Source organism: Odontesthes bonariensis, chromosome 14, assembly GCF_027942865.1.
Source record: "Odontesthes bonariensis isolate fOdoBon6 chromosome 14, fOdoBon6.hap1, whole genome shotgun sequence".
In the NCBI taxonomy this organism is placed as follows: Eukaryota; Metazoa; Chordata; class Actinopteri; order Atheriniformes; family Atherinopsidae; genus Odontesthes; species Odontesthes bonariensis.
The window spans coordinates 15,493,860-15,519,400 of record NC_134519.1 but is presented as its reverse complement, the minus strand read 5'-3'; the positions used below and the strand labels follow the sequence as shown (position 1 = coordinate 15,519,400).

Sequence of the window (25,541 nt, the reverse complement as noted above, 5' to 3'; positions counted from 1 at the left end):
AGACAGCACTTACACTAACAGATACAGTATCTCTGTTGGGACGACAACAATCAATTTGTAATTGTACTTGAATCAATAAGTGGAGTTGCTGGGCAAAACTAAATGCAAAACATAGAAGGATCTTTAAGAAAATCCATCTAACTTCATGTCCATACATGAACATTTTGTACATGTTTGTAATATATTTGTGTGTACAATTATTTCACATCAAGCAATATGTATATTTTCAGTTTTAATTTGTGCATATGCACAGATACACAATCTCAAGGGTGCCTCTGAGCATCTGCAAGGATTAGTGCACTGTGATGCCGTTTGAATCATGCTAACTGAGGCGTTTACCTCAGAAGAGAAAGGAGCACCTGATGTGAAACACAGAGATGGGAAAAGGGAGGAAGAGGAAGAAAAAGATTGACTGAGAAGAATGCAATTAGTCCAAGCTCAGAGATTTGTTTGAGACAGGTAATTACCGCTGTAATCATCAGGTAGTTGGAGAGAATAGGTGATTAGGTGAAGAAAGCGAGGAGAAAGATCTTCAGGAAAAGCAACTGAGGCATCAATAATACAAGAAAATAAGCAAAAAAGAAGCAACCTTATGACCAAAATATAGCCAAGTGTTTCAGTAATTACACAAAAAAACACAAGTTTGTTGCTGCATTTTGAGGTGTTAAACACAAAATGAGGATTTTTAGTCATGTAAGAACAACCGGAAACACTTGGTCAATAATGGCTGGTCTTGAGCTCTCGGCTGGACTTTACAAACAGATTTCTAATATTTCCTTTGGCTGATATTTGAGTTTCATTTACAAGTACGACGGCAATGCGATGGCAGATCTTAACGTTATGGGTTGATTTTATAATCAGACTAATATGTTCTACTTGCCCAATAATCAAACCTCCTTGTGCACAATGTAAAATGAGATCCAAAAATAAAGAAAGCAATACCAGCTAGGATTTGGAGGAGATTTTATAGGTCATTTATATTCAAAACATACCGTGATTGTATGAAGTGCTGTATTTAAGATCTTAAGTATCAGTATTTAGGTACTTGTGTACTAAATACTCACTTGCGTATTTATAAAATTTGTAAAAATGAGGCACTAACGTCCTTGTCAACTCACCCTTTTCCTTTTTAGTAAAAGCAACTGTGTTATTGTGCCAGGCCTGCACACTATCAGCTCTGAGATCATAATTAGAGCAAGCTCGGGCGATGGTTAATTGATTTTCTTTATAGCTTTTCAGGTAAAATTGAAGGAGGCAGTAATAAACAACAGGGAACAGCAGATGATGAAGAGTTTTTTTTCCCCCTTCTTGTCGGCTGGGGGAAAACGTCTGATCTGATAAAACTAACAATAATATTTTTAAAACCAAAGTTACAAAATCCACTTTACAGTGATAATCTGTGTATTCTACCTCCATTAGAAATTCATTGTCTGAGCCCATCATCATCATCTTCATTGTTTCTCTGCTTCTACAATTATTGGCTTCATGAAATCTAATTGTATTTGTTGCAGTAAGTATTCCAAACATGAAACCAATAACAGCGCTCTCCAAATGAATCATCTTCAGTAAATAGCCCAGTAGCTGGTGCCTGATAAATGGCTTTGAACCACAGAATGAGCACAGAGGGGCTCGGGTTAATGGCATAAAATGGGATATTCTTGAAAAGCACCCAAAGCGTGGATTTAGTACCCAATCACTGACATTAAACAAAGAGTTCAATTGTCCCCTGTGACTCTCAGCTTGATAATGTCTGTCCTCTTGTCTGTTACTCTTCCTATTCTTTTTCCTAGCAAGTCCCATATGGTCTAGCGGTTAGGATTCCTGGTTTTCACCCAGGCGGCCCGGGTTCGACTCCCGGTATGGGAACAGGACATTTTGTGGTGGCCGTGGCTCAGTGGTTAGAGTCAGTCGTCCAATAACCGGAAGCTTGGCCGTTCGAGTCCCACTCTCGCCACTCAACAAAAGATTGGTGGAACCGATAGCTGGAGAAGTGTCAGTCCACCTCCTTGTCATGGTTGAGGTGCCCTTGAGCAAGGCACCAAACCCCCCATGCTCCCCGGGCGCTTCATGGCTGCCCACCGCTCCAGGTTGGCATCTGTCTCTGAGTGTGTGACCCTGTGCATGTGCATGTGTGTGTCAACAGGTGCCAACCTGGATGGGTTAAAAGCGGAGGACAAATTTCGTGTGTATGCATGACCAATAAATCGGATCTTAATGTGCAAGTGTGTGTCAATGGGTGCCAACCAGGGGTCTGTTTCACAAAGCAGGTTCAACCAACTCTGAGTCTATTCCTGATCTCTGAGTTGATCTACTCTGAGATAGAAAACCCTGAGTTTTCAGTTCCAGAAACGCTGATTTGAGTGAGGTTAATCAACTCTGAGTAGGTTCACCTTGAGTTTTGCGTGTGCGCCACAACTTTAAAAAGCCAGCATCAATGGAGCCCCGATTCGACGAGTCACCTTGGCAACGGGGAAGAGGAGGGGCTACGTTTTTCACCAACCTCGAATTGAAAATCTTAATGCGCTCATACGGCGAGTTTCAATACGTTTTTAGAAATAAGTGCAACACCGTTGCGCAGCAAAAGTGTAAGTTTAAATGTAGTCATTTGCAATCACAATAATATTACAGGGAAACTGCTTGAATGGTAGCCCATTCATTTATTTCATTTAGGTGCAATCCCACAGGGGAGAAGCGCTCTTGGCAGCAGTTTAAGATGAAATATAAAAACATTGTTCAAACAGGTGAGACCTCGGCATGGAGGTACCTCATTTTGATCATGTTTTACACTGTAATGTAAATATTAAGTGGCTATTTGACTGTGCAGTTATTTTATTCCCAACATAATGCTGTTTTCACACACATAAACTATGTCTTCTCATCTATACCATCCATCCATCCATTATCTATACCGCTGAATCCGTCAGTCGGGTCGCGGGGGGGCTGGAGCCTATCCCAGCGGTCAATGGGCAAGAGGCGGGGTACACCCTGGACAGGCCGCCAGTCCATCACAGGGCCACATAGAGACAAACGAGACAAACAACCATGCACACTCACACTCACTCCTAAGGAAAATTTAGAGTCATCATCTATATCATGTTCTGTTAAATAATTAAGCCTATTTAAACTAACACAGACTTCTACTGAGCCAACAGAAAGAAGGCAGATGCCCGTAAAACCGGTGCTGCCCAGCACCACCACCTCTAACAGAGGGCCAGTGGCTGAGGGAATCCCCGGAGGGAGTCCACCCCCAAGACACAAGTGCCTTTATAAAATATAATAGGCCTATATATGTCTTTTTTAAGCCTATTCATACAAATATTTATTTGTCTTTTATGTCTTTTTTTTCTTTTGTCCCAACACATTCTGATGGTGCCGCTCAAAAAGATAATTGTCTGTAAATGCAAAAATCTATGCGCCGTCTGGTAACCATCTCCGACGAATATTTATTTCTCTGCGCAATAATGCTGCACCTTCATCCACTGGATCGTTGTCAAAAGGACATGCCATGTTCGTGAAAAAAGTTGCCTCCTACTGTGCCTAACGGACTTCTAGAAGTAGAAGAACTCGCTCTGCTGACTGAATGAATGAGGAAATCAAATGGCGTGTGTGGCTGAAAGAGGGCGGAGACAGAAAGAAACTCGAGGTTTCTTTAGGAAAACCTGGTCCCGACCAGGTTAGGTTCAGAGAGTCTGTTACTACGGTAACTGACCGTGAGGTTAAGTTTCCTCTCTTTGTGAAACAGGCTAGAGTTACCCCTCTTTCTCGGGGTTGAGTTACCTCCCTTTGTGAAACGGAAAACTCAGGGTTTCCCTCATTTCAGGGTTAACCAACTCAGAGTTTTCACTAAACCTGCTACGTGAAACGGACCACTGGATGGGTTAAAAGCAGAGGACAAATTTTTTGTGTATGCATGAAAAAAAAAATCTGACCTTGATCTTCCTCGACATGTGCCAATTTCTTCATTCATCTTTAAGTTTTATTTTTTTCTTGAATAGCATTACTGTTACAATGACCAGGAGGCTTTTTCAAATCTGACTGACTGATTGGAAGTTCCTGGCTTATAAACCGTTCATGGGACATTCACATTTTTCGTGAGACGCTGAGGTCAAGCTTGTGTCACTGACCCACCTACCCATTCAATGTTTTCAAAATGCATATGAACATTTTCATCCAACCAAAATTGCACGAAACAAGCCTCTGAAGCCGAGACCAACACATCCAGATAATGTGGTTAGGGTTCAAATCACTTCTGCATGTTAACTAGACTTAAATGGGCCTAGGCACTCCACACATGCTCCAAAGTCCAGTCTTTTTTAATCCATCCTTCCATTTTCTGTAAACGTTTAATCTATTTCAGGGTTGATGGGGAGGTCGAGCCTATCCCAGCTGCCACTGCGCGAAAGACATCTTTTTTTTTTAAAAAAACAATAGCATGAGAGTATATTTATACAGTCAAATTATAAATAAAGCTTCTCTAATTCACATATTTTTCTGTTTCTTTTGTCAAACAGCTAAAACACATCAGAAAAGCAGCCTATTACGAATAAAGGCCAACTTGCTGCTTAAAACTATTCCAGCCTGTCAGTCTAACAATATCTAGATTTTAAAACTGCAAAACCATTTAAGTACCTAAAAGACTATATTGGTGCTATGATTTCAGCTGTACTTACATGAACAATGATCTCTCACAGTTAATATTAGAAGATGTAAGAAGAAATGTTGAAAGTAAAAAAACTTGTACTTTACCTGAATTCCGATTTTGTTTTCTTATTTAATTGTTTTAAAGTTCAGTTTTACTTTCTGGGTGTTCTCTGCAAAAGAGTAGACGCTGGCAGAGATCTGGAGAGGACATTGTAAATCTTTCTTGAAATTCCTGTTCACCAAAACAAAGTCAAAGACAAATAATCTACAAATAAAACTACTTTCCTTTTGAACATGTCCTTTAACTCTTTCGGTGCCATTGACGTCTATAGACGTCAATTGCGTTTTTAACGGAGCGGGCTAGGGGACAATCTAGCGGAGTTCGTCACTAAATCTTAGGCTTGTAAACACTAAACAGAGAATATACTGGCAACATTACCCGCTAGGTGGCAGCAGTGCCACTATGCACACACACAAAAAAGAGCTCGTTTTCTCCATTTTTTGGGTCAAACAGCTGATTTTGGTGAAACCAACCTATGTTCTACTGTCTATTACTAAAAGACTGAAAATGGTAGAAACAAACTTTTTTTCCTGATCAAAGAAGAGAGTCTACTCTTTCTTTTGGTAATTTCGGTGTGTACATAGTCATAAGACACACTTTTCTGTGGGTCTTGGAAAATCAGTCAAAATACTGAAAAACACTTGGCAGTATGGGTGTCTCTGAACTGAAAATGGCTGGCAGCCAATGAGTTAAGTTTTAATTCAGGGTAAATAGTTCCAAGGTATGATAAACCCTAACTTCCATGAAAAATACACAAGACTTTCTTATTGTTTGTTTGTGAAGTATGAATTCCTGTGGCTGGAAATTTCTTCTGCTGCTGCCTCCAGGTAAAGAAACGAATATTTACCTCTTATCTTACAGCTGTTTTGCTGTTTATACTTTATAAAAAGAGAACTGCCTACCACTTGGTATTTAGAGAATCAAATGTCACTTATTATTATGCAAAGTGATGGAGATTAAAATAATAATGGGATTTTCTGAATAATAGGGAAAAATAACTGGAAATGAAAAAGCTTTTGAACAAAGCTTTCACCGAAGTTGTCATGGTTAATGGGATTTTGTGTGGATATTCTGGTTTTCCTTTCCGTTCATGTCTCGTCATTTCCTGTTTTATTTTGGTGGATCCTGTTCTTTTGCTCACTTTCATCGGTTTTACAGTATCTGTGTCACACCTGGTTTTCGGTGCTGACCTGTCGCTCATTTTTAAATCATTCCCTCTGTATATATACTGCAGGTTTTCCTTTGTTCTTTACCATTTGTCATTGTTTTTTCATGTTCTGTTGGTGTTTTGGTTAGTCTCTTAGTAAGTAAGCACTTTCAGTCTTTCTTATTAAAGCTTCAAAAACCAATTGCCAGTCCTCGCCTCTATCTCTAGTCTTGTATTTGGGTCCTAACCTGAGTTAAACTTGTGACATAAAAGCACGTGTCACTTCTCTCTAAGTACTTAAGAACCTGTGACTTGACATGGATTTATCTTAAGTTGAGATAACCTAAAGCTTTGCTGAGCAATAAGGTACAGGGATACCAGAAACACAGGGGAAAGTAAGAGTGCAAAAGCAATTATTGACACAAACGCAGGCACTGCATCTAAATACTTCAGTCTTGGACAAACACACAGTAAGAAACACTGCTCAAAGTGTTAGGAAATTTGGATCATAACTTCCATAGCTGAAATCTGAACAAACACAGAAGCTCTGGGAGAGAGAAATGAGGCTCCAACTCCTGTATAAATATACACTCAATAGTATTAGCAACTGAGCTGACTACGTAAAGGCTGATTCATACTCGGCTATTCACGGTTGGAGGCTTGACTCGAACAGAGGAGCTGACAACACGAAGTGACCACTGAAGCATATTTACAGACTTGAGTAAAAGCCTGTTTAATTTAGAGCAGCGCCGAGGTGGTCATGAGATAAAAATAAAACGCATGTGCGCTCTACTTATTGCTTTGTGCTTGAAAAAAAAAAATCCCAGTAAGTTGATGATTAATGCCTATTTGGTTAACAAAAAGATAGTGTTATTTTTGGTTATGAAAAATGAATACATTCAAACCACCTTCCAGCACATTAGGAAGCACAAGTCTACACACAGATTTGTCAAGAAGGTAACACATTTTCTACTGACACTTTGTTTAATTAGCAACGAGGCCTTGGCAAGGCGCAGTATTTAAAAGAGATGTTTTATATTGAAGCTAAGCATGCAAGCAATAACAGAAAACAAGATAAACACGGAAAAAGTGATCTCATAATTTTTTGCCATTTACGAAGGCTAGATAAATCTACTACGATGGACACTTTAAGTGTTGGAAAGTTGGACTGCCTTAAAGAGCTGAACATTGATTGCTCTATTATGGTTGTTGGCACTTTCTCCTCTTTGTTATGAAATAAGTTGTTTCCCCCTCCTGGTTCTTGCCAGCTTGAGCTAAGTTTCAATCAATCAGCATTCTATCAAAGCATAGCATAATCTCCAGAGCTTATTTATTGTTCGCTTTTTAGAGCACAGTCCATCCATCCATCAGTGTTGAGCAAAAAGTAAAAGTAAAAAAGCCATCTGCGGGGTGCTAAGAGCACCTCAGACAGATACCTCCATGAAGGTATAAAGCAGTCCTGAAGGTAATAATTAAGAACCACAAAAGTACATAGATGCCAGCACAGATGCCAGTGTATTCATGAATGTAAAAGCTCAGAAGACCCCGACTTTAATTCCAAGTTGGAATGCTTATTCTTTGGCCTCAAACTTATCGTGCGTTCGTATTTTGTTTTCACTCTTTGGTTAGGTTTAGGCGGTGGTGTTCTCACCACTACAAGGGCGATATTTGCTGCTATTGAAGTAAATGTGCTTCCACCACATCATGCGGTTTTCAGAAGTCAACTATGTCTGGAAAAATAAGCACTTGAAGACAGTTTAGTCTTCGAATTCATGTGTGTCATATTCTGTGAAGCTGTGAGGTCAAGTAAACAGTTTGTTCACTTTCACTCCCCTCAGAGAGTTACTCTGTATCTCCCTCTGACTCCAGTTAATGTATTGTATCTTTAGCTAATGCACTGTCTGAAACTATGGCTTGACATAGGGCTATCACAGGGCAGTATAAACAACTTCTCTATCTGCATTTCCTCTCACTGTCAAGCCTAAATGGTAACAGGATACCCTCTTATTCGGTCCATGTCTGAATAAAAGCACAAAAAGACAAGTTTGAACATTTCCAGTCTCACTTTATTCATCTCCTTAGAGGAGTGTCATTCAATTTCCACTGCAGACTTAATTTGAACCAATCAAGCCAAAAGCAGCATATTCAAAGGATTCAAAGATCTAATGTTGGCTAACCCAGCAGCCCAGGTGCAGCCAATAAAAGCAGAGGAATAAAATTAGTGTGTAAAAAACAGAAAATTATTTTATTTTATTTCCTACCTGACTCAAACTGACTTCTCAGAAAATTGCAAAGAAAATTCAAATGGTAATCTACCACTGTTCTCATTGTCAACTGCATATATGTTGTGCTTGGTGGGTGAGCCTGACAGTCATAGCAACAGTAACTAAGGGAGGTGGAGCTTAACAACCTGTCAATAGTTGAAAAAGAAGAGCAAAACACAAGAGAGACCATGTGAACCATAAAAAAGTGATAACTTAGATTAAAAACAAACTATGTCCTATTACCACCACCAGTTCCACGTAGAATATACAATCCCACACGGACTATCTTTCTGTTTTACAGCCTTTCTTCCATCCCTTTTAACCCCCTCTCTACACAAACACAAGTATACACTCTGACTAATACTCCTCTCCCATTGCTCCATGCCTCCCTCTGTGAAGAGGGCCATCTCTCCCTCCATTTGCATGTGTGAGGGGTTGTCCTGGTGTGTCAGTAATGACAATGTCCCAGTGTTCCTCTCTGCCAATTAGCCCGGCCATAATTACACAGACACATATGGAGTTGTCAATCACACGGCTCCTCCACACAGGAACTCATCCACCCAGCAGAGAGAGCGAGAGACATAGAGAGACAGTGACAGGGAAAGCGAATGAGTTCCCAACAGCTGCTTCTATAGCGCTCTGAACGATCGCACACTGTGTCAATAAGTAGCATGAGGAGCATTCAGTTCAGTTACCATAACTGTACGACAATCCCATAGTTTGTACGAAAATGCCTTGAAACAGATTTTACAGATGTGCCTCATCAACAAGTTTTGTGTTGTGTTCTCCATTTTGTGGAGTTGTAACAGTTTTCCTATTTGTGCCAATGTATTCTTTACATGGAACATTGATTTAGCTTGTGCAAAAAGGAGTCGTGTATGTTAGGATTCAACAGTCTCTAGTGTTAAGAATAAAGCATATTAGTAATACGACTGGTGACTTTCTGTAGTTTTTTGCAGGTAAATACCTGCAAGACAAAGAAAACAAAATTCAAAATCTTACTAATAGGTATTTCCTTTGGTGCCTTGGTTGAATATATTTCTTTGCAACAAAGAACATAATTGTTATCGAAAACCTCATGGAAACCAAGAGGCAACCTTTTGATGCAAAGTGGGACAGTGCCAGGGGACAAACTAACACGTTATACTAACCATAATGAGGCTGAAACTTCAAATTTAGCTGGACACCTCCAAGTTAAGCATCGCCTCAAAATTTCTGCCAGAGGTCTTAAACTTCTAAACACAAAAGTATTTTGCAAGTTTTGAAAATAAAATGATAAACTTAATTCAGTTTTTGGTGACGGTCAACTGTCACCCAAAATTCCTCCATAACAATGAAAGAAAGGAGTGATAATACCATGCAGAAAACAATTACCTCATGTTATTGCTACTAGAGGTGGTTCGACAAGATCATGAATCAAGATAAGAACTTGGGCTTCAACACACTGCTTCTGCATCACAGCTTAGTTGTTACTAAATGGATAATAACAATAATAATAACAACAAACAGTGATTATAAAAACACAGTGTAATATGTCATTTGTAGTTGTTAAAATGAGGTTGTATTTACCTCATTTTAAGACCTTGTAAAAACCAAGTGATTTTTTAAAATCATGTACTGATACGTCAAACTGAAAGATATTGTTCCTTTACACATGACTATGTTCAATGGCATTAATTAATTCCTGCTTTCACCCTTGTCAATAAATTAATTCCAAGTCCCACTTAACAGGGACCTGATTTCCCCAGAGTATCTCCGACAGAACAAAACAAATGAAAGTTTCATAATTAAGGACGATAACATGTTCACTGGAGTTATTTGTCAGGCTTTCCTGTGCTGTATGTTGTTTACAGTAAGCTGTTTCACCAACATTTCTATTCATTATGGTGCTATTTATCTGGTAACGACAACAAGGCTGACCCTTGAATCAAAACATTAGACAAAAAGGGAGAGTGAAATGAGTATTTTCGAATTCAAATGAGTGTGACGGCATGTTTTACTTTTTGCAGATATGATATGTGGATCTCAAGAATGGCATTGGATGGGTAGAGTTGATGACAATAGTCTATTTTTATTGAAATTGCAGACATTCAAAGGGCTTTGCACGGAAAGTAGCTGTGAATAATGATGAAAGAAAACAAAACTGCAGGAGGTCCAAGAGGTCCAGTGATGTAGCAAAGGTAGAATATCAAGAATCAAGGACAAGGACAGAAGATGAGGCTTGGGTATGAACAGGAAGGAGAAATGAGAGGAAAAAGGTGGAAAAGGAGGAGGTCCAGAGTCCCAGCAGCAAGTCTTACCTCTGGGACGTCTTCTTGTATTTGCGCCTGTCAGAGAAAACAAACATGTGAGGATACTGACAAACAAACATCAGGGTCATGCACGAACCACCTATATTAACTAATTCAGACTAAAGCATGAAAAGAGCATTTGTTTTACTGACAAACTTTGTTTTACTTTACCCTGAAGGAACAAATCATTGCCAAGAAAAGTGCTCCTGTCCTGTAGTTTAACTTCAGCACAGAAAGTCTGCCCTTTTCTCATGGTGAAAAAAATAAAAGCTGTTTGACTGAGGCAATTTCTTGCCTCATTTCTTATTTTGCATGATTGAAGAACAAAAGCAGTGTCAGAATAAACCAGTAAACTTTCTAACTAAATTAGAATTCCATCATCAACATCACGGCTTGCCTATTTGATGAAAGCTTTGCAAATGAGCACAACTTGTGGCTTTGAGGCATGAATAGAGCAAACAATCAAAATCTCACAAACCTACACCTTAACGTGCAATTTAGGCTTTTACTGAGATTAAAAGAACAATCTAGCAAAATTTCACAAGAAAACCTCACAAAAAGAGAGAGATTTAGGATAAGATTAGAGAGATATGTAAAAGAGGGTGCTGCTGGATTACCAGTTTGAAATTAAAGCAGTTATTTGTAAATACATAAGAACATTTAAATGGTCTGTTTCCTCCCATGCCACAGTTGTCATATTACTAAGTTGAATTCAAACACAGTGAATTCTAAAAAGACAAATGCTTACATTCAGTCATGCAGGTGAGGGGTTTAAAAGAGGCATGATGATATGCAAATAACATATGCACACACTAGCATACACAGCACTCCACCTTGTGACATCAAACTGACTTTACCACTAAACACATGCTCACACACTGAAACCTACACAATCCCATTAACACACCTAAAGTACTATCACTTACCCTAACATTTGGCCTAAAACACGCCCACACATCCACGAAGTGATAACAGTGTAGCTCTAAAAGCTTAGTTCCTACATACACCCTTACGTGCGTATTTAAGGTACTCATATCAGCAAAGTGAGGAGGAAGTGGGTGGGGGATTGGGGAGTTGAGGGGGTTGTATCCACGACTGTTCTACGGACTGGAGACGGGGATTTAAATTCAAGTCAGGTAGAATTCACAGCACTTAACTTGATTTGTTTCTCAGTCATTTTCTGTATCAACCTTTTAAAGTACAGAGTAAAAACTGCAAGCTCAAGGAGGTTATCCCCCATAGAGAAATGTTAAGAGCTCCCCTGTGGTGAAAAAGGAGAATAAATCAATCATCTGCGGCCCATCAAGCAATTCAAATTAAAACTAGATGAAGTGTCGCAGTCAGATGGTTGTCTTATTTGGAGACAGAAAACAAAGGGGAAGGAAGGATGAATTTTAAGATTAGTGTACGAATAGTAGGTGAGTGTTGGGAAACTGGAACGTAACAGAGAAACAGAGGTATTAATACCTTCTTCACTGCTCTCCTCCCCACCTAATCTTTGTCCAATCTTTTGCTCCTTTACTGAGCTTGCTTTGGGGTCATCGATAGAGATCTTCTCCTTGCATTCAGTGTCCATGGTACAGTGAGGACACTGGTTGAAATGGCTCAGAGAATTCCACGAATCATCATACAGTACAAGGGTTACTGTTAAATCGTACATCATAAGGATAATATAACCTTGAAGTGAGTAGTATTTACTTTTCAAATGACTGGCAAGAGGACTAACATTAACATTGTTTTCTTGAAATGTTGTGGGAGAAATATTGAGGTCCTTTACTCAAGTAAAAAGTCTAATACCATAGTGTAGTCATTCCATTACAAGTGAATATCTGCATTGACTACGTCCTTCAAGTAAAGGCATTCAAGGAAATGTATTTAAATAAGCTGTGTGAGTATATACCTGGGGTAATTTTAACTCACCTTTTTAATTTTGCAACAGGTATGGCCCTTTTTATTTTCAATATCATATATAACCAAAATAACTAAAGTTGGCTGTAAAAAAAAGGGAACAACTTGGGTAAACAACTGTATAACTTAACAGATTTACTGTCACAGACTGCATCTCGATTGCTGTGTTTATTAAACAAATAGAATTTTCTAATGTATTCACTATTTCATGCTATGTAATCTATAATCCAAATAACCTGATGTTTACTCAACAGGTCCTCCAACCCAGGTCACCTGAAGCTGCTAACAGGTATCGAGTGGCTAAAAGGGGCCGCAGCGTTGGTGGTCGCTGAAGCTAAAATGCAGGAATTTGAGGAAATCCGTGAGGACATTGAGAATGACTTTCGGTTGGCTTCAAGGATGTTCTGGCGAACCCTTTGACGCCTAAAAGGGAAGACAGGTCCCACCCTAGGTTGCTTTTGCAAGCTATTCGGTCTTTCTATAACCAAAGCAAGTGATGTCTCCGCATTCTTGGCACTAGATTGAACTTGTTTACATTGCATGTCGGACTTCGCCAGGGCTGCCCTTTGTCACCGATCCTGTATCTGATTTTTTAATGGACAGGATCTCAAAGCGTAGCCAGGGAGATGAGGGGATCTGATATTGAGAAACTAAGGGTGGCATCTCTGTTTTTTTCCGGAAGATGGGGTTTTGTTGACTTCAAACAAAGACCTCCAGCACACAGTGGAGCGACAGCAGGGAGCTGTCCATTCAAGTCACCTATTTTCTTACCGAGTTTATGATTTTAATCACTAGTTTCAGGTCTTTTGAAACACAACATGAGGTTCATTTTGGAAAAATATGACCCCATTTCATGTAAAATAGACCGTGAAGTTAGGTATGCTTTAGGGCTGGTTTTAATTGTAAATGACAACTTGCTAACAGACAGTAAATTATAAGTACATTAAGCTTATAAAGTACCTCTTGTATGTCTTAAATGCACAACATTTCAAACTGACATGTGGTAGAGTGCGAATGTCTTGACTGAACCTAAACTTTACAATTGGTGGGCAACTTGTTCAACAACCTGTCCCACAGATTCCTATGGTCCCCCTGGATTCTCAGAAACTCAAAACATGCAGTGTCAAAAACCAATACGATGATGGCAAAATGACCAAAGTCAATGCTTTAAAACAGACAATCTAAATAAATATTAAATGACTTCATCCAGTTTATATACTGGGAATAATTTATGTTAAAGGAATCTGGTTTTCAGATCAATTCAATCTTTAGAAATATCTTTTAGCCTTTTAGAAAACAGAATAGGGAAAAATAGTCTTTATCTTTATCCAGACTTAGAAAATACTGAAAATAAATTCCATTCCTTTCCATACTTAACAACTCTGTGTAGCAACCCTGTATGCTCTGTAAACACTGATTATGAATTATTTGTTGTAAATAAAAAATCTACAACCGAAAATCTCACATCATCACTTACTTATTGTTTTTAGATGCAAAAAAGTGGCAATGAATAAAATCAGTCAGATAAAAGACTCTCAAACTTGTTCTTGAATATAGTTCAGTTCAGCTGATGTACTTGCATTGTACATAACTTTCCACAACTGTTGACTCTATTTTCATTTAACTAAGTAAGTCCTTTATCCATCAGACAGGGTTGTAAAATATCCACAATGCCCTACCCTTAAGCACACTCTCTGTTGTGAACAGATGATCAAATTCCATTATGGAAAGAAGCTGTGAATGGGAATATTTTTATGAGAAGTAATGAAAGACAAACACATTGTTCATGAACAATGCCACCAGACTCCTTCACTTCAAGGTTGAGCAAAGAGAGAACTCTCCAAATTAAATGCTCTACCTGTCCATGGATGATTGGTGTACTCTCTGGAGCACACTATGCCAGAGATTGTGCTGTGATCGCCACACTCGCGCACAAATCATACAGCTGCCAAACAAATCTCCAAGGTTAAGCTGGCAGCACATAACCAAGCCATCATATACACTCTTCAAACACACATCCAACCTCTATCATCTACATTATCACATGTGCAGATAAACTTTCTCCCATCTCAACACTCAGACACACTGCATAATGCTGAAGTCTCCCTGTTGAACACACAACAACGTGCAGAGTGTCAACATGTGTGGGGTCTGCCTCCTTTAACACAGAGGCTCTTTGTGAAATTAAGGACTGATGTGCTCTCTGACATGCAACAGAAGCCAGCAAACTAAAGAATATCTCTTATTTGAAAATAAATAAATAAATCAGAAAAAGGCTGAGCTCCCGTAACAGTCATCTGACTCACTATCCATCAATTATCCAAAAAGACAGATTCTTATTATGGTGACCAAATTGAAGAGACAATGAAATTATCCGAGGAAACAAAATGTGGCAGTGGATGATGGTGGAAAAGACAGAGACAAACATAGGCTAATCAAAGAATGAGCAAAATTCTACAACATTAAAATATACATCATAGTATGGAAGTCATATGAAATAAGGGGAGCAATGCAAAAATGAAAATCATGTCAGTTCTGCCCATGTTAATTCACTGGGTTGTCATCTGTGGTGAAGAAGGAAGCTGCATTTCATTCAGACCCTCCCATAACAACATTAAAGAATTTTCTACCATAATCCAACCCTCCTAGCAACAGTGCGGACTCCTCCCCCTGCTGAGTAAGAATGATGAAAATGGAAAATGGATCATGAGAGAATTCACACTTCAACTTACATGTGTCAGGAGAAAGGTTAACACTGTTGATTGGTCATTGAATGTTCTCAGGTATTACAGGAATGCTTGGAATTTTTTTAATTTAGATTTTTTCAAAGTTTCAGAATGAATTTGACCAAAAACATTTACATCAATCCTAAAAGTGGACAAAGGGAACTCAATTAAACAAATGACAGAAAAATAATATACTCGATTATGTATTTATTCAGGAAATGATCCGCGATTACAAATGAGTGAGCGGCTAAATAAGAGAAACTTATTTCTCATGTGACTGCCATGTGACAGTCACTTACTGCAACTATATGTTTCTGGAAATGTTGAGGAGGAAATTTAGCTCACACAGAGCACCTTCAACTGTTAAGGCCCTTCCATAACCCTTCTATTGGATTGAGGTTAGAATTCTGACTTGGTCATTCGAAGACAGTCACTTTTTTTCTGCTTTAATCATTCTTTGGCTGAATGACTTACAGTCACGTCTTGCTACAAGAGACAACTTTCTCTATGAGCTCAGTTCAGAGACGGATGTTCAGACTGTTTAGCCTTATTGGTCCACAGAAGATTTAACAAACAGAACCCTTGGTTGTATGTATGATCTTCAGCAAACTGCAGACTGGAAGGAATGATGGTTTTGTGTGATCATTTGGAAATACATAAATGACCAGAAGTAATCTCATAGTCTCGTAGTCTCATTTGTGTTGTTGTGGTTCTGTTCATCTCGTTTGAGGACTTGTGTAAAAATATGACAGCCTTTTTGTGGAAGTTTAGAAAAGTGTAAATGGTTCCCTTAAAAAGAGTATCTCTAAAGCAGAAACGAGAAATGTGACACTCATGGAGGTTTTTGTATTAGTTATGGAAAAAAAAACAGCTGCATATCTGATCAAATATAAGGAAGAAGTACACATACTGTATAAAGGAAAATAACATATAAATTGTGTGCAGGAGTTTAAAGACTTGAATTTACTTGAATCAATAAATTATCTGTGCTAAAGTGTTAGCACTCTTCAACCATGGTGGGCTTTCCTTTTCATTTGGAATCACAATTGAAGGAAACAAGCCATTTAGAAATATTTTAGCTGGAGCAGTTCCAGCATCTTTATGAGTTCTTGTCACATATTTAGACATTAGTTAAATTTTTATCAGGTAATCTAACAGTGTTCCCTCCTCTCTCCTATACACTGACATGTACACGATGCAACAGAAACTTCAACAAATTCAGCATGACAACAATGACCCTTTCTGTATCTGTTATCAGACTACTGCAGATTATATGAAAATGAATTCTAAAAGCATAGATCAAAAGCTTGAGTATAAAACATACTCCCTCACAAACATATCATTACGTCACACACTTGTTGAAAAGAGTAAAGTAGTTATACTCACAATCCCCGGAGCCTGAGCCAAATCTTCTCTATCTGTTCCGGCTGGAGGTACTTCAGGGCCGTACTTTCAAACTCCTCGATCTCTTTAGTGGGGGACTCCATGTCAGAAAGAGTTCCAGATGAGACAACAACAGATGGCAAATTTTTTTTTTTGAAAAAGTTTAATCCCTAGTTGGACGCAACACAGAGGAGAGAAGGTTTCGACGTGGTGAAACCCAGAATATCACAGAGGTTTCCTCATTCACATTTGCACCCACAGCTGCGACAAACCGCCTGCCATCCTTCCCTTTTCTCTCTTGTAGTGTGAGAGAGTGTGTGTGAGTCAAACTCAGCAACTCTCTGTGCGGTGCAGTGCTCAAGCAGCTGTGACAGTCGTGAAACAGTCCAACTGCACCTCTTTCCTTTCTCCCTCTCTTGTTTCTTTCTCTCTCTGTTACTCGTTCACTTCTCTCCTGTGTGAGCACAGGGGTCCTGGAGCCGTGCCATGCTCTCCCAGCAACAACGGGATGCAGACGGCAGGGCAGCGCAATCCAGGATTAACGCTCACTGCCGAGCTCTCCACACAAGAGGGAGGGGAGGAGAAACAGCACCCGTCAAAGGGAGGGAGGAGTCTGACCGATAATGAGAAACCATGTTCTGTTTCATCCAGTGGGAAACCGCAGGGGGTGAGGGAGGAAAATGAATGGGGATACAGAGGGACAAGAGGGCGAGACTTTAAGGAGGAGAAACGATGAAGATGAGAGTGCCCAGTATTACATAAACAAATTTTCTAGTTAAGAAAAACACTTAAAACGTGAAAGACTCTAACAAATACAGTGTTTTTTTTTTCTTCACTCAGTTTCCTCTTTCATTTTCAACATCCATCCATCCATCCATTTTCTATACCCGCTGAATCCGTCAGTCGGGTCGCGGGGGGGCTGGAGCCTATCCCAGCGGTCAGGGGCGAGAGGCAGGGTGCACCCTGAGACAAACGAGACAAGCGACCACACACACGCTAACACTCACTCCTAAGGACAATTTTAGAGTCCATTTTCAACATATAAAGTAAAAATCATGAACAAAAGCAAGACTTTTCAGAAGTTTAGGTGAATATTCAAAGTCATAAAAACATTTGCTGTTAATGTGATATTTTTCAGTCTGTATCTCTTGTCTATTAATCTGAAACGTGGATAAAACGTTGTCATGCCAAGGGGGATTAAACAGCATGCAGAGAGCAGTGACACTGATTTGACAGAGATTACTTTGATCCACTGAGTGTATTTGGGACCGGCCTATATTCAATCCTTACAAATACAAGCGCTTTAATGCGTAAAATACAATTCTTGGTTTCTCTTACACACAACACATCCTGGTATCCAAATATGATGTTTTACAAGCAAATGTGTGGAGAAATGTCTTTTCATCTAAGGTAAGATAGTGCAGAAGTCACTGACTAAGTTTCATATTTAGGGGAATTTTTCTGACACTTGCAGCAATCATGACAGATTTTTACATATATTTTCTACCCACTACATCAGCTTCATTTGCAGTATGTAAAGTACTGGGTACTCTGGGCATTGTATTTTAAAATATTTTTTTCAAGATTTACCTGAATTGCCATGTTCTCCATCACTCTGCCTTGTAAGAAACTCTAAAAATCACACAAAGATTAAGCATAGTATGCAATATATAGTATGCTGTGTATATTCCATACAAGTGATTGAATGCTTTTGAGCATCTACGTCATTGAGCTGTCTTGTCTTTTTTTTTTTAAGTCAAAAACTTGTAAGGGTGACTCAACCCACCCACTCCTAGCCCCGTACCATACTCTCAGGTTTTTCAATTACTTGATGCAGGATGCAGGGATAATGCCAGGGCGCCACCTCAAAGAGGTTCCTGCTTTCATCTACAGAGATGTGTCCTCCATGAGGAGGGAGGAGAAAGGTTTGTCTGAGTGCCATGAGCCTGCTTATGTTCTCAAAGGAGTACTCATCCATGTCACTTTCTCTCTCTGTCTCTCAATTTTTTTCTCTTCCTGTCTGCCTGTTTTCTAAGATTTCTTTATAACTTTTCTCTTCCCTTTCGGTGGAGGTATGCTGGTCCCAGGAGATCTAAAGTAATGGCAGGTAACCTTGAAGGGAAACTACAACAACAATGTCAAATGTTTTCTGTTTGTATCACTTGAGGTCTTTGCACATATGCCTTTTCAAGCCAGGATGGATGTGTCTTTGTTACAGATTGACAGGATTTTCATGTGTGACAGGATGAAGCTGATCTGCTGCTGTTACGGGCTATTACTGTGTAGAGGCAAGCCGCCGTCACGGACTATGCAACTCTAAGCAACAACGCTGTTGTCACTCAGCTGACTCTGCCGACTTGATGTTTGTTAGTACACACCAATGTGGGGCTGAGTCACCTCTGTTTGCCATTTGAGAGCTACTAAAGAGGTGGTTTATGTATTCATTTTTGCCAATAAGTGGAAACAAATATTTTAAAAGGGCAACGGCTTTCCAGTACAGTAAGCTTATGTATCATGTCATGTGTTTATGTAGGTGCGTCACGAAGCAAAGTTAATGTTGGTCAGAAAGTGATAATACAGAAATGGTAAAGGAATGTAAACACAAAATTAAGCCTTAGCTGGAAGTCTACAGTTGTTGGAGCAAGGAATAATGAATAAAGATCAACTGACTTCACCACGAAAAATCTTTTCTAGACATTTCTGCAAATCCTCGAACTGGATAAATTATGCATTCAAATTATCGTTGATACCAAAACATTGACATTACAGGGAAGACAAAAACATCTTCCATGCAAGAGTACAATCCCCTGAAATTCTTTATACCTTTCTGAAACCAGAATCCACTACTCTCACATGATGCATGTTAAGGGTAGACAAAATGAAGGCTCTCTTGGAAATACTGCTTGAAAGCATGCACCACTTGTTACAATATCTATAACTGTCTTCTTTTCCATCCAATCCAAGTGTAACTATTTAGAACTATTTAGAAAGCTAATGCCTTCTTCCTCCATATGTGCTCAGTAAATCAAGATATCACAGGGGTAGACATGTGGGCCTGGACACCCTCATACTGAGAAAACAGAGATGCCGACCATTCAGCTGTCACGCTAAACTCGATTATATAGTTTTACAAAATGCACTCTAAACTCCTGTGTTAATTTCAGATGCAAAAAACAATGTTTTTTCATTAGGTTAGAATAAAGTACAGTTTTAACCAGACTGCGTTCTGTCTAAAAAACATACAGGCACTGTATGTCTGTAGAGGCAGGAGGTCTGTTTGCAATTATATTCACTAAAACTTGGCAATATTCTACTGATTTCCAGGTGGTTTGTTTGGTTAAAAGGGCCAGACTTGCATTTCTAATATCACGCTTGGGTAAATCACAAAGCTCCTCACCCCCAACCCCATTTCGACATTTCATAAAATATTTCAACCCTGGTGGTCAGGTGACACCTCTTTACAAACTAGTTTCCATTAGGGACAGGCAGTGTTAGAAATCATACCTACACGCCCATCCTCCACTCTGACCTCCTCACCCTTGCTTTTCCGACTCACCGGATAGAACTCTACTTCCTGAATTGGCACTAAATGAACAAAAACAGCATGAAATCATCAGTATTTATTTTCCTTTTTCTTTTTTCACATTGATATTGTGAATGTGTATAGAGCAACCTTATAAAACTACTGCATGTCACAGTAAAGAAGTAACAGAATCTAATTTCATAACGAACCAAGCCAAAACAGAGGTAAAGCCTGTTTGAAATAGCTTGTGGATCTTTATAACTAGGGAAACACTGTCCTATATTAACTCAGATTGTATCTCTCTTTTGGGGAGAACACTTTAAACTGAAGACAGTGGGTGATTCAGTGGAGATTTGCTAGCTCAATCATACTCATGTCCCCTAAACAAAACAAACAAAGAGCCTATAAGCAGAACGAGGCTCACACAGCTATATCTTCACACAACAAGTAGCTATTTTACAGCCTTTTTAAGGTTTAAATATTGTATACTGGGACTGTAAATATCATCTCCAGTGAAAACCATGTTTCATCCTTTTTAATATCTTTATATGGTGTTTTGGTTTGGTGTTTTTATATGCTAGTTGACACATCAGTAAAACATAGATCCAAATACATAACAAACCTAAGAATGCTTGTAAAAAGAAGCTAACTTCAAGAACTGGTCAGGAACAAGGTTTGTCAAACACTGGCATACGGAAACTCTTTATTAGCTACTGTATAGTCATGGGGCAGGTTGACATCTGTCTACACCTGTTTCACTTCAGTTCACTGTGAGAAACTCTTTGGCTGCACTGTCCCCCTTTCTGGTCTTTATCTCACGTAGGTGTGTGTCTCTGCATTCATAAACTAAATATTCAGCTCACGGTGTGCATTCTCATGTCAATCTAACCTTGGTGTATCCACCTCTCTAAGACACACACATCCCCACAGTGAGTCTTGTTCTTCATGATGCGATTTTAATGAACTGAAATCATTTTCTAGGAGCTTAATCAATGCCAGCAGGACAAGACATAATGAGTTGACAAAAGGAAGTCAAGTTTTATTGCTACTGGGAGCTCGATAAGTGTCACGTAGTTTTGAATAATTTGAATACTATTACAATCACTAGACGGGTTAAATGAAATATTCATAGCTGTCCACATTTAAAAAAAAAATTGATGCATGAAATATCAAGATCAAACAATGCAGCGTCATTGAAAGGGATGTGGCCTTCAGCCTTTGCACCTGCAGAAATCTCGGAAAATGATTTAATTCAATTACTAACTTATAAATGGACACCTTTTAAAATGAAATTTCAAAAAAGCACTGTAGCATGACTGTTATTGTACAACTGGACTGGAAGGAAAGAACATTACAGCAATGCCGGACATGTGATTAAATATTAGAAATTTGCAGAGGCATTTTCTTGCCGCTCATTTTCATACATTTCCTTATTGCCAAGTAATCTGACTGTAAAATTGAAAGCAATTAACAGGCTGAGGAGGTTATCCTTATAGAAACACATCCGCACAAGAACAACCCAAAATGCGTCATAAATACAGGATAAAAAGAGTCCACAGGAAGAGAAGAAAGAAAAAAGTCTTATAAGCTATGCGCTTTGCCTTGGCAGTGGCCGTGGCCGTGGCGAAAGGTTAACATTATGTCTGCATAAGTGATTGTCTTCAAGAGAAGAACAGCGTTTACACTGATAGCAAACATCATTGTTAATTTCTAGACTGATGAACCAACACAAGAGCTTAAACTAATTGTGTCCTTCAGGTAATGAAAATCAAAATGAGTAATTTCCTGATTAATTACTAGTACAAGTGTTAACAAAAAAAAGACCCCAATGAATCAAGTCATGTGAAAATGAATTATTTGTATGACTATGACAGAAGGTCCTGCTGGAAATTACACTGTGCTGAGGTATTCTTGTCACTGTGCTCGAGCTCCCTCAAAGCTCACATATCGAAATCAAGACATTAACAGCCCCAGCCATTTGGAGGTACATGAAAAATTCAAATCTCATTTGAATTTCCAGGCCGGTCGATAAGGATAGCTATGCATCAAAATAGCAAGCGCCTTTGCAGTAATGACCACATTTTGGTGGAGATCATCTATCACAAAATATGATTCCCCCCATCTATACTTCATTTCTCTTTGTGCATTGGAAGAAGTGGAGATAAAAAGATGGGTGGGAGAAATTGAGAGGCCATAAAGCTGTACTTATTTGAAGAAGCGTCCTATTACTTAGTCCCCAAGACAGATCCTAACAGGTCAAAGGTGATGCAGCATCTAAAGAGAAGATTGAGGTTAATCTTGAGTGGGATCATGGACATAAGCCCTCTCTTACAACTGTGGTCAAAATGTTCCAAATTGTTACTGCAGCCAGAGTTGGGAGTTTGATTAGAGGATGATTCTTTTTTCCTTGATTGATACTGTATGTATGCAGCAAAAACTTACCTGTAGGGCGCCAGCTCTGTCCTCCACTTGGACTGAAACAACCAAAAGCAACGCAATGGACAAGACAATTTTGAGAGATATTCATGGCCCCCATAGGATGATGCTCACAGAATTTGCGGTTTTGAGGGAAATGTTTGTCAACTTCCTGCAGTGTATGTCAGGAGGATTTTTTCTATTGCGACTGGATATTTTGTTTCTCTACTGTATTAAGAGTCAATGTTACAGGGCTGTTGTTCTAGCCTTAGTACATATCAACTGCAGCCTCATATCTACTGGTATTGTTGCTAGCACCATCTCTTGTTGTCCTTGCTGTAACCTCACAGATGCAGAGGGTTGACATACTATAAGGTCAGCTTGTGCTTGTTTATGGCTGATGTAACTGTTGACATACAGTCATCCTCAGAGCAACATTTATCGCCAATTGCAGCCACACGTCTGGCTGCGTAATTTATCCATTAACATACGTTTTAACCTATTTCAGTTTGCTAAATACTCAATTTTCCTTGCTAACCCCTGGTATGCCATCAGTATCTTATTCCACTTAGAGGTAGAACAGTAGGTTCTGCAAGCTTATTAAATATAGACTAATACACCCAGCCAACAACAGGAGTAACTAGGTACATTAATGACATCACAAACAAATAAAATCCATTCGGAGGAACTTCATGCTGCGAAACACACACTGCATAATCCAAATGAAAAGGTTATGCGTAATACTTACTGTTTTTTTGTTTCATTTTGTCAGAACTCAGTGAGTCATTGTCAATATCAAAACTATGACTTAAACTCCCTCATGGCATGAAAATATGTTTAACCAAATCACCCACACATTTGATGCCTTTTAACATTAGCTAGGTTCAATAAAGTGCTTTGACTACGTGTCTCTCATTCAGTCATTCACACACACATTCCAACAGTTTCCCCTTTTTGTATACATGCAGTGCTTTTTCTCTATCATACAAACAATCATACACACATGAGCACAAGAGGCCAAGATGGGGCTCAGTATCTTCCACAAGAACACACCATCACACTACCACCTGAGTCCTTCCTGCTCAACGTTACTGCACTATTTAATTCTTTAGTGTCTGAGCCACTATTTTATTTAATTTTTTTAATTTTGATTCCTCATTCTTTTTAATGACGCTATTTTTTATTCTTACAAACTAAGTGTTGTAAGACACAAACAAACAACTTATTGGAGCCATATATCATAAACAAAAGTTTTATCTCATACCATAAATTCTCCCTATAATTACCAACAGAATATACATCATTTTTTAAATCTGCTTAAAGAGCCTTGTTCGCCAAGCAGACAATCAGCCTTCGGGAACATCTGGAGCTTCGGCGAACACTGGTCTTTCTCGTCTATGTCTTTTTTAGCCAATACCGAGATGTTGAATGAACCTCAGTTGGTCAATGACATAGATCACTCTGATTAATTGAAAAAAAACTCCTCCCTATCTCCCTGTGTCCGGTGATTTTCCACTATAGGCTTCATCCCACCTGTTTTGACTCCCCCTGTAAGCAAGCAGCAGTTTCTCTCCACACTTAACTCAGTCTCCTTCCTGTTTTAACGTCCTGTAGTTTACTTTAGTTAAAACTTGCATGCTTGTTACCGGCAAATTACAGTTATGACTTCACAAATAGAAGTCTATGATAGACAGTGTTATTCCATCGAAGGTCAAGGCCCAGGAACTACAGCTGCACTGGCTGGAACAAAAAAGCTCAAAGTAAGAAACATAACGACAAATTTATCATGTGCAGACTAAATACTTTGCTTCCCACCTACATGCCTTCTAGTCCATATCTGTTCTGATCCTATTATCATATTAATCCAACAATGGGATATGTTCAAAGCAGAGGCAAAGCCTGCAAAGAGAGGAGTACTTATGTGATGGGCAAGTGGATTATAATCTACACGGAACCCACATAGTGTATTTAAAAGCTGTTATGTGAGCAAAGTGAATACACTATTACAGAATAAGGTCATGGGAAATGAAGCAAGGGGAGGGCAGATTCAAAGAAATCGCCCTAATGTATGCTCAGCCTGTTAGTGAATGCCATTCGAGAAAACTGGCTGATCTTATAACGGGAGACGTCAGTGCAAAAAACCTTTTCAACCTTTATCTAAAAAACAACATATATTGGTTAATGACGATATTTTACATAATTTGGCCTTTGTTTTATCTTTATTGGGACAAAAATATATCAAGCATGTTATTTAAACGAAGACACTGACAAATGTTTACCTTGCACTTATCTTTAGACTTGTAGATATCTAAAAAAAATATATATTTAAAATATAATGCTTCTATTGATCCATATTTGGATAATAAAGTAAAGAAAAAGGCTGTCGGTGGTGATTTTGTACTATAATTCTGCACAGCTCATTCTATCATCCTTTGTTTTGTTTTGCTTCCAGCAGTTAAGAACACAGACCATTCTGACAGACAAATACAGAGTGTCATACTGTTTAAAATTATATCTAAAAATTTGTGGTGTCGTGTGCCATACAGACAGCTTAATGTCATAACTGTGAGGTCATGCCTTAATCATTTAGATCAATGGTTCTGCCATTTTCCTGTCTGCTTGCAGTCACTCTGGCCAGTGGAGGCTCATTAACGGGCTAGTGAGGCTAGTGATGGAGCTTGTTGCCTCACAGGGGATGTTGGTGGGGGTCTGTGAACCCGCTGCTACTGCCAAAGGAGGGGTCAGCTTCAGAGACTGTGGGCTGCCACAATGGAGACAGCAGCCTTAATCAACTGCACAGTTCACAGCAGCACACAGCATCCAATTAACCATCAGATAAATCTCTCTGCAGACCACAGAGGAGAGTGAGTTTCAGCTGCACATGAGCATATATTGCATTTCCATGTGGCAGCATTGATTTTGGTGATTCTGGTCTATTCGTGCAATAGTTTTGAGTTTTGAGTGCATCTGTGTCTGAGACAAAAAGTTATCAAAAGTGAGACAACGCTGACAAAAGTGGCTTTTCTTACAAGAAACCAGTCACCATTTAAGTTCCTCCTGACCTCTGTATTACTATACCGTTTCAAAATCTTAGCTCTATTAAACATGATTATTGTTTAATGTTTAATTTTTATAGCTAGATTCATTTTTGATGGTCTCTTTTGTGAATTAGTTTCCATAAG

The 25,541-nt window shown here is 39.0% G+C and overlaps 1 protein-coding gene and 1 non-coding gene across 8 annotated transcripts in view; one reads left to right on the top strand and one right to left on the bottom strand.

The window, feature by feature from the left end:
• The window catches only part of pde1cb (phosphodiesterase 1C, calmodulin-dependent b), a 126,134-nt gene that overhangs the window by 54,347 nt on the left and 46,246 nt on the right, over positions 1 to 25,541 (bottom strand). The window contains exons 1-2 of one of the 7 annotated variants that reach the window (XM_075483108.1): positions 16,425 to 16,967; positions 10,414 to 10,440 (exon numbers count right to left, since the gene is read on the bottom strand). The exons of 5 other annotated variants lie outside the window; for them this stretch is intronic. In XM_075483108.1, the coding sequence (XP_075339223.1) occupies positions 10,414 to 10,440; positions 16,425 to 16,525 (128 nt within the window). In that variant the 5' untranslated portion in view covers positions 16,526 to 16,967. Of the gene's footprint in view, positions 1 to 10,413; positions 10,441 to 16,424; positions 16,968 to 25,541 lie in introns of those variants that run through there. One more of the 7 variants, XM_075483109.1, reaches the window with a different exon arrangement.
• trnae-uuc (transfer RNA glutamic acid (anticodon UUC)) lies at positions 1,795 to 1,866 on the top strand. The gene has a single exon. It is a non-coding gene; the product is annotated as a tRNA-Glu (tRNA).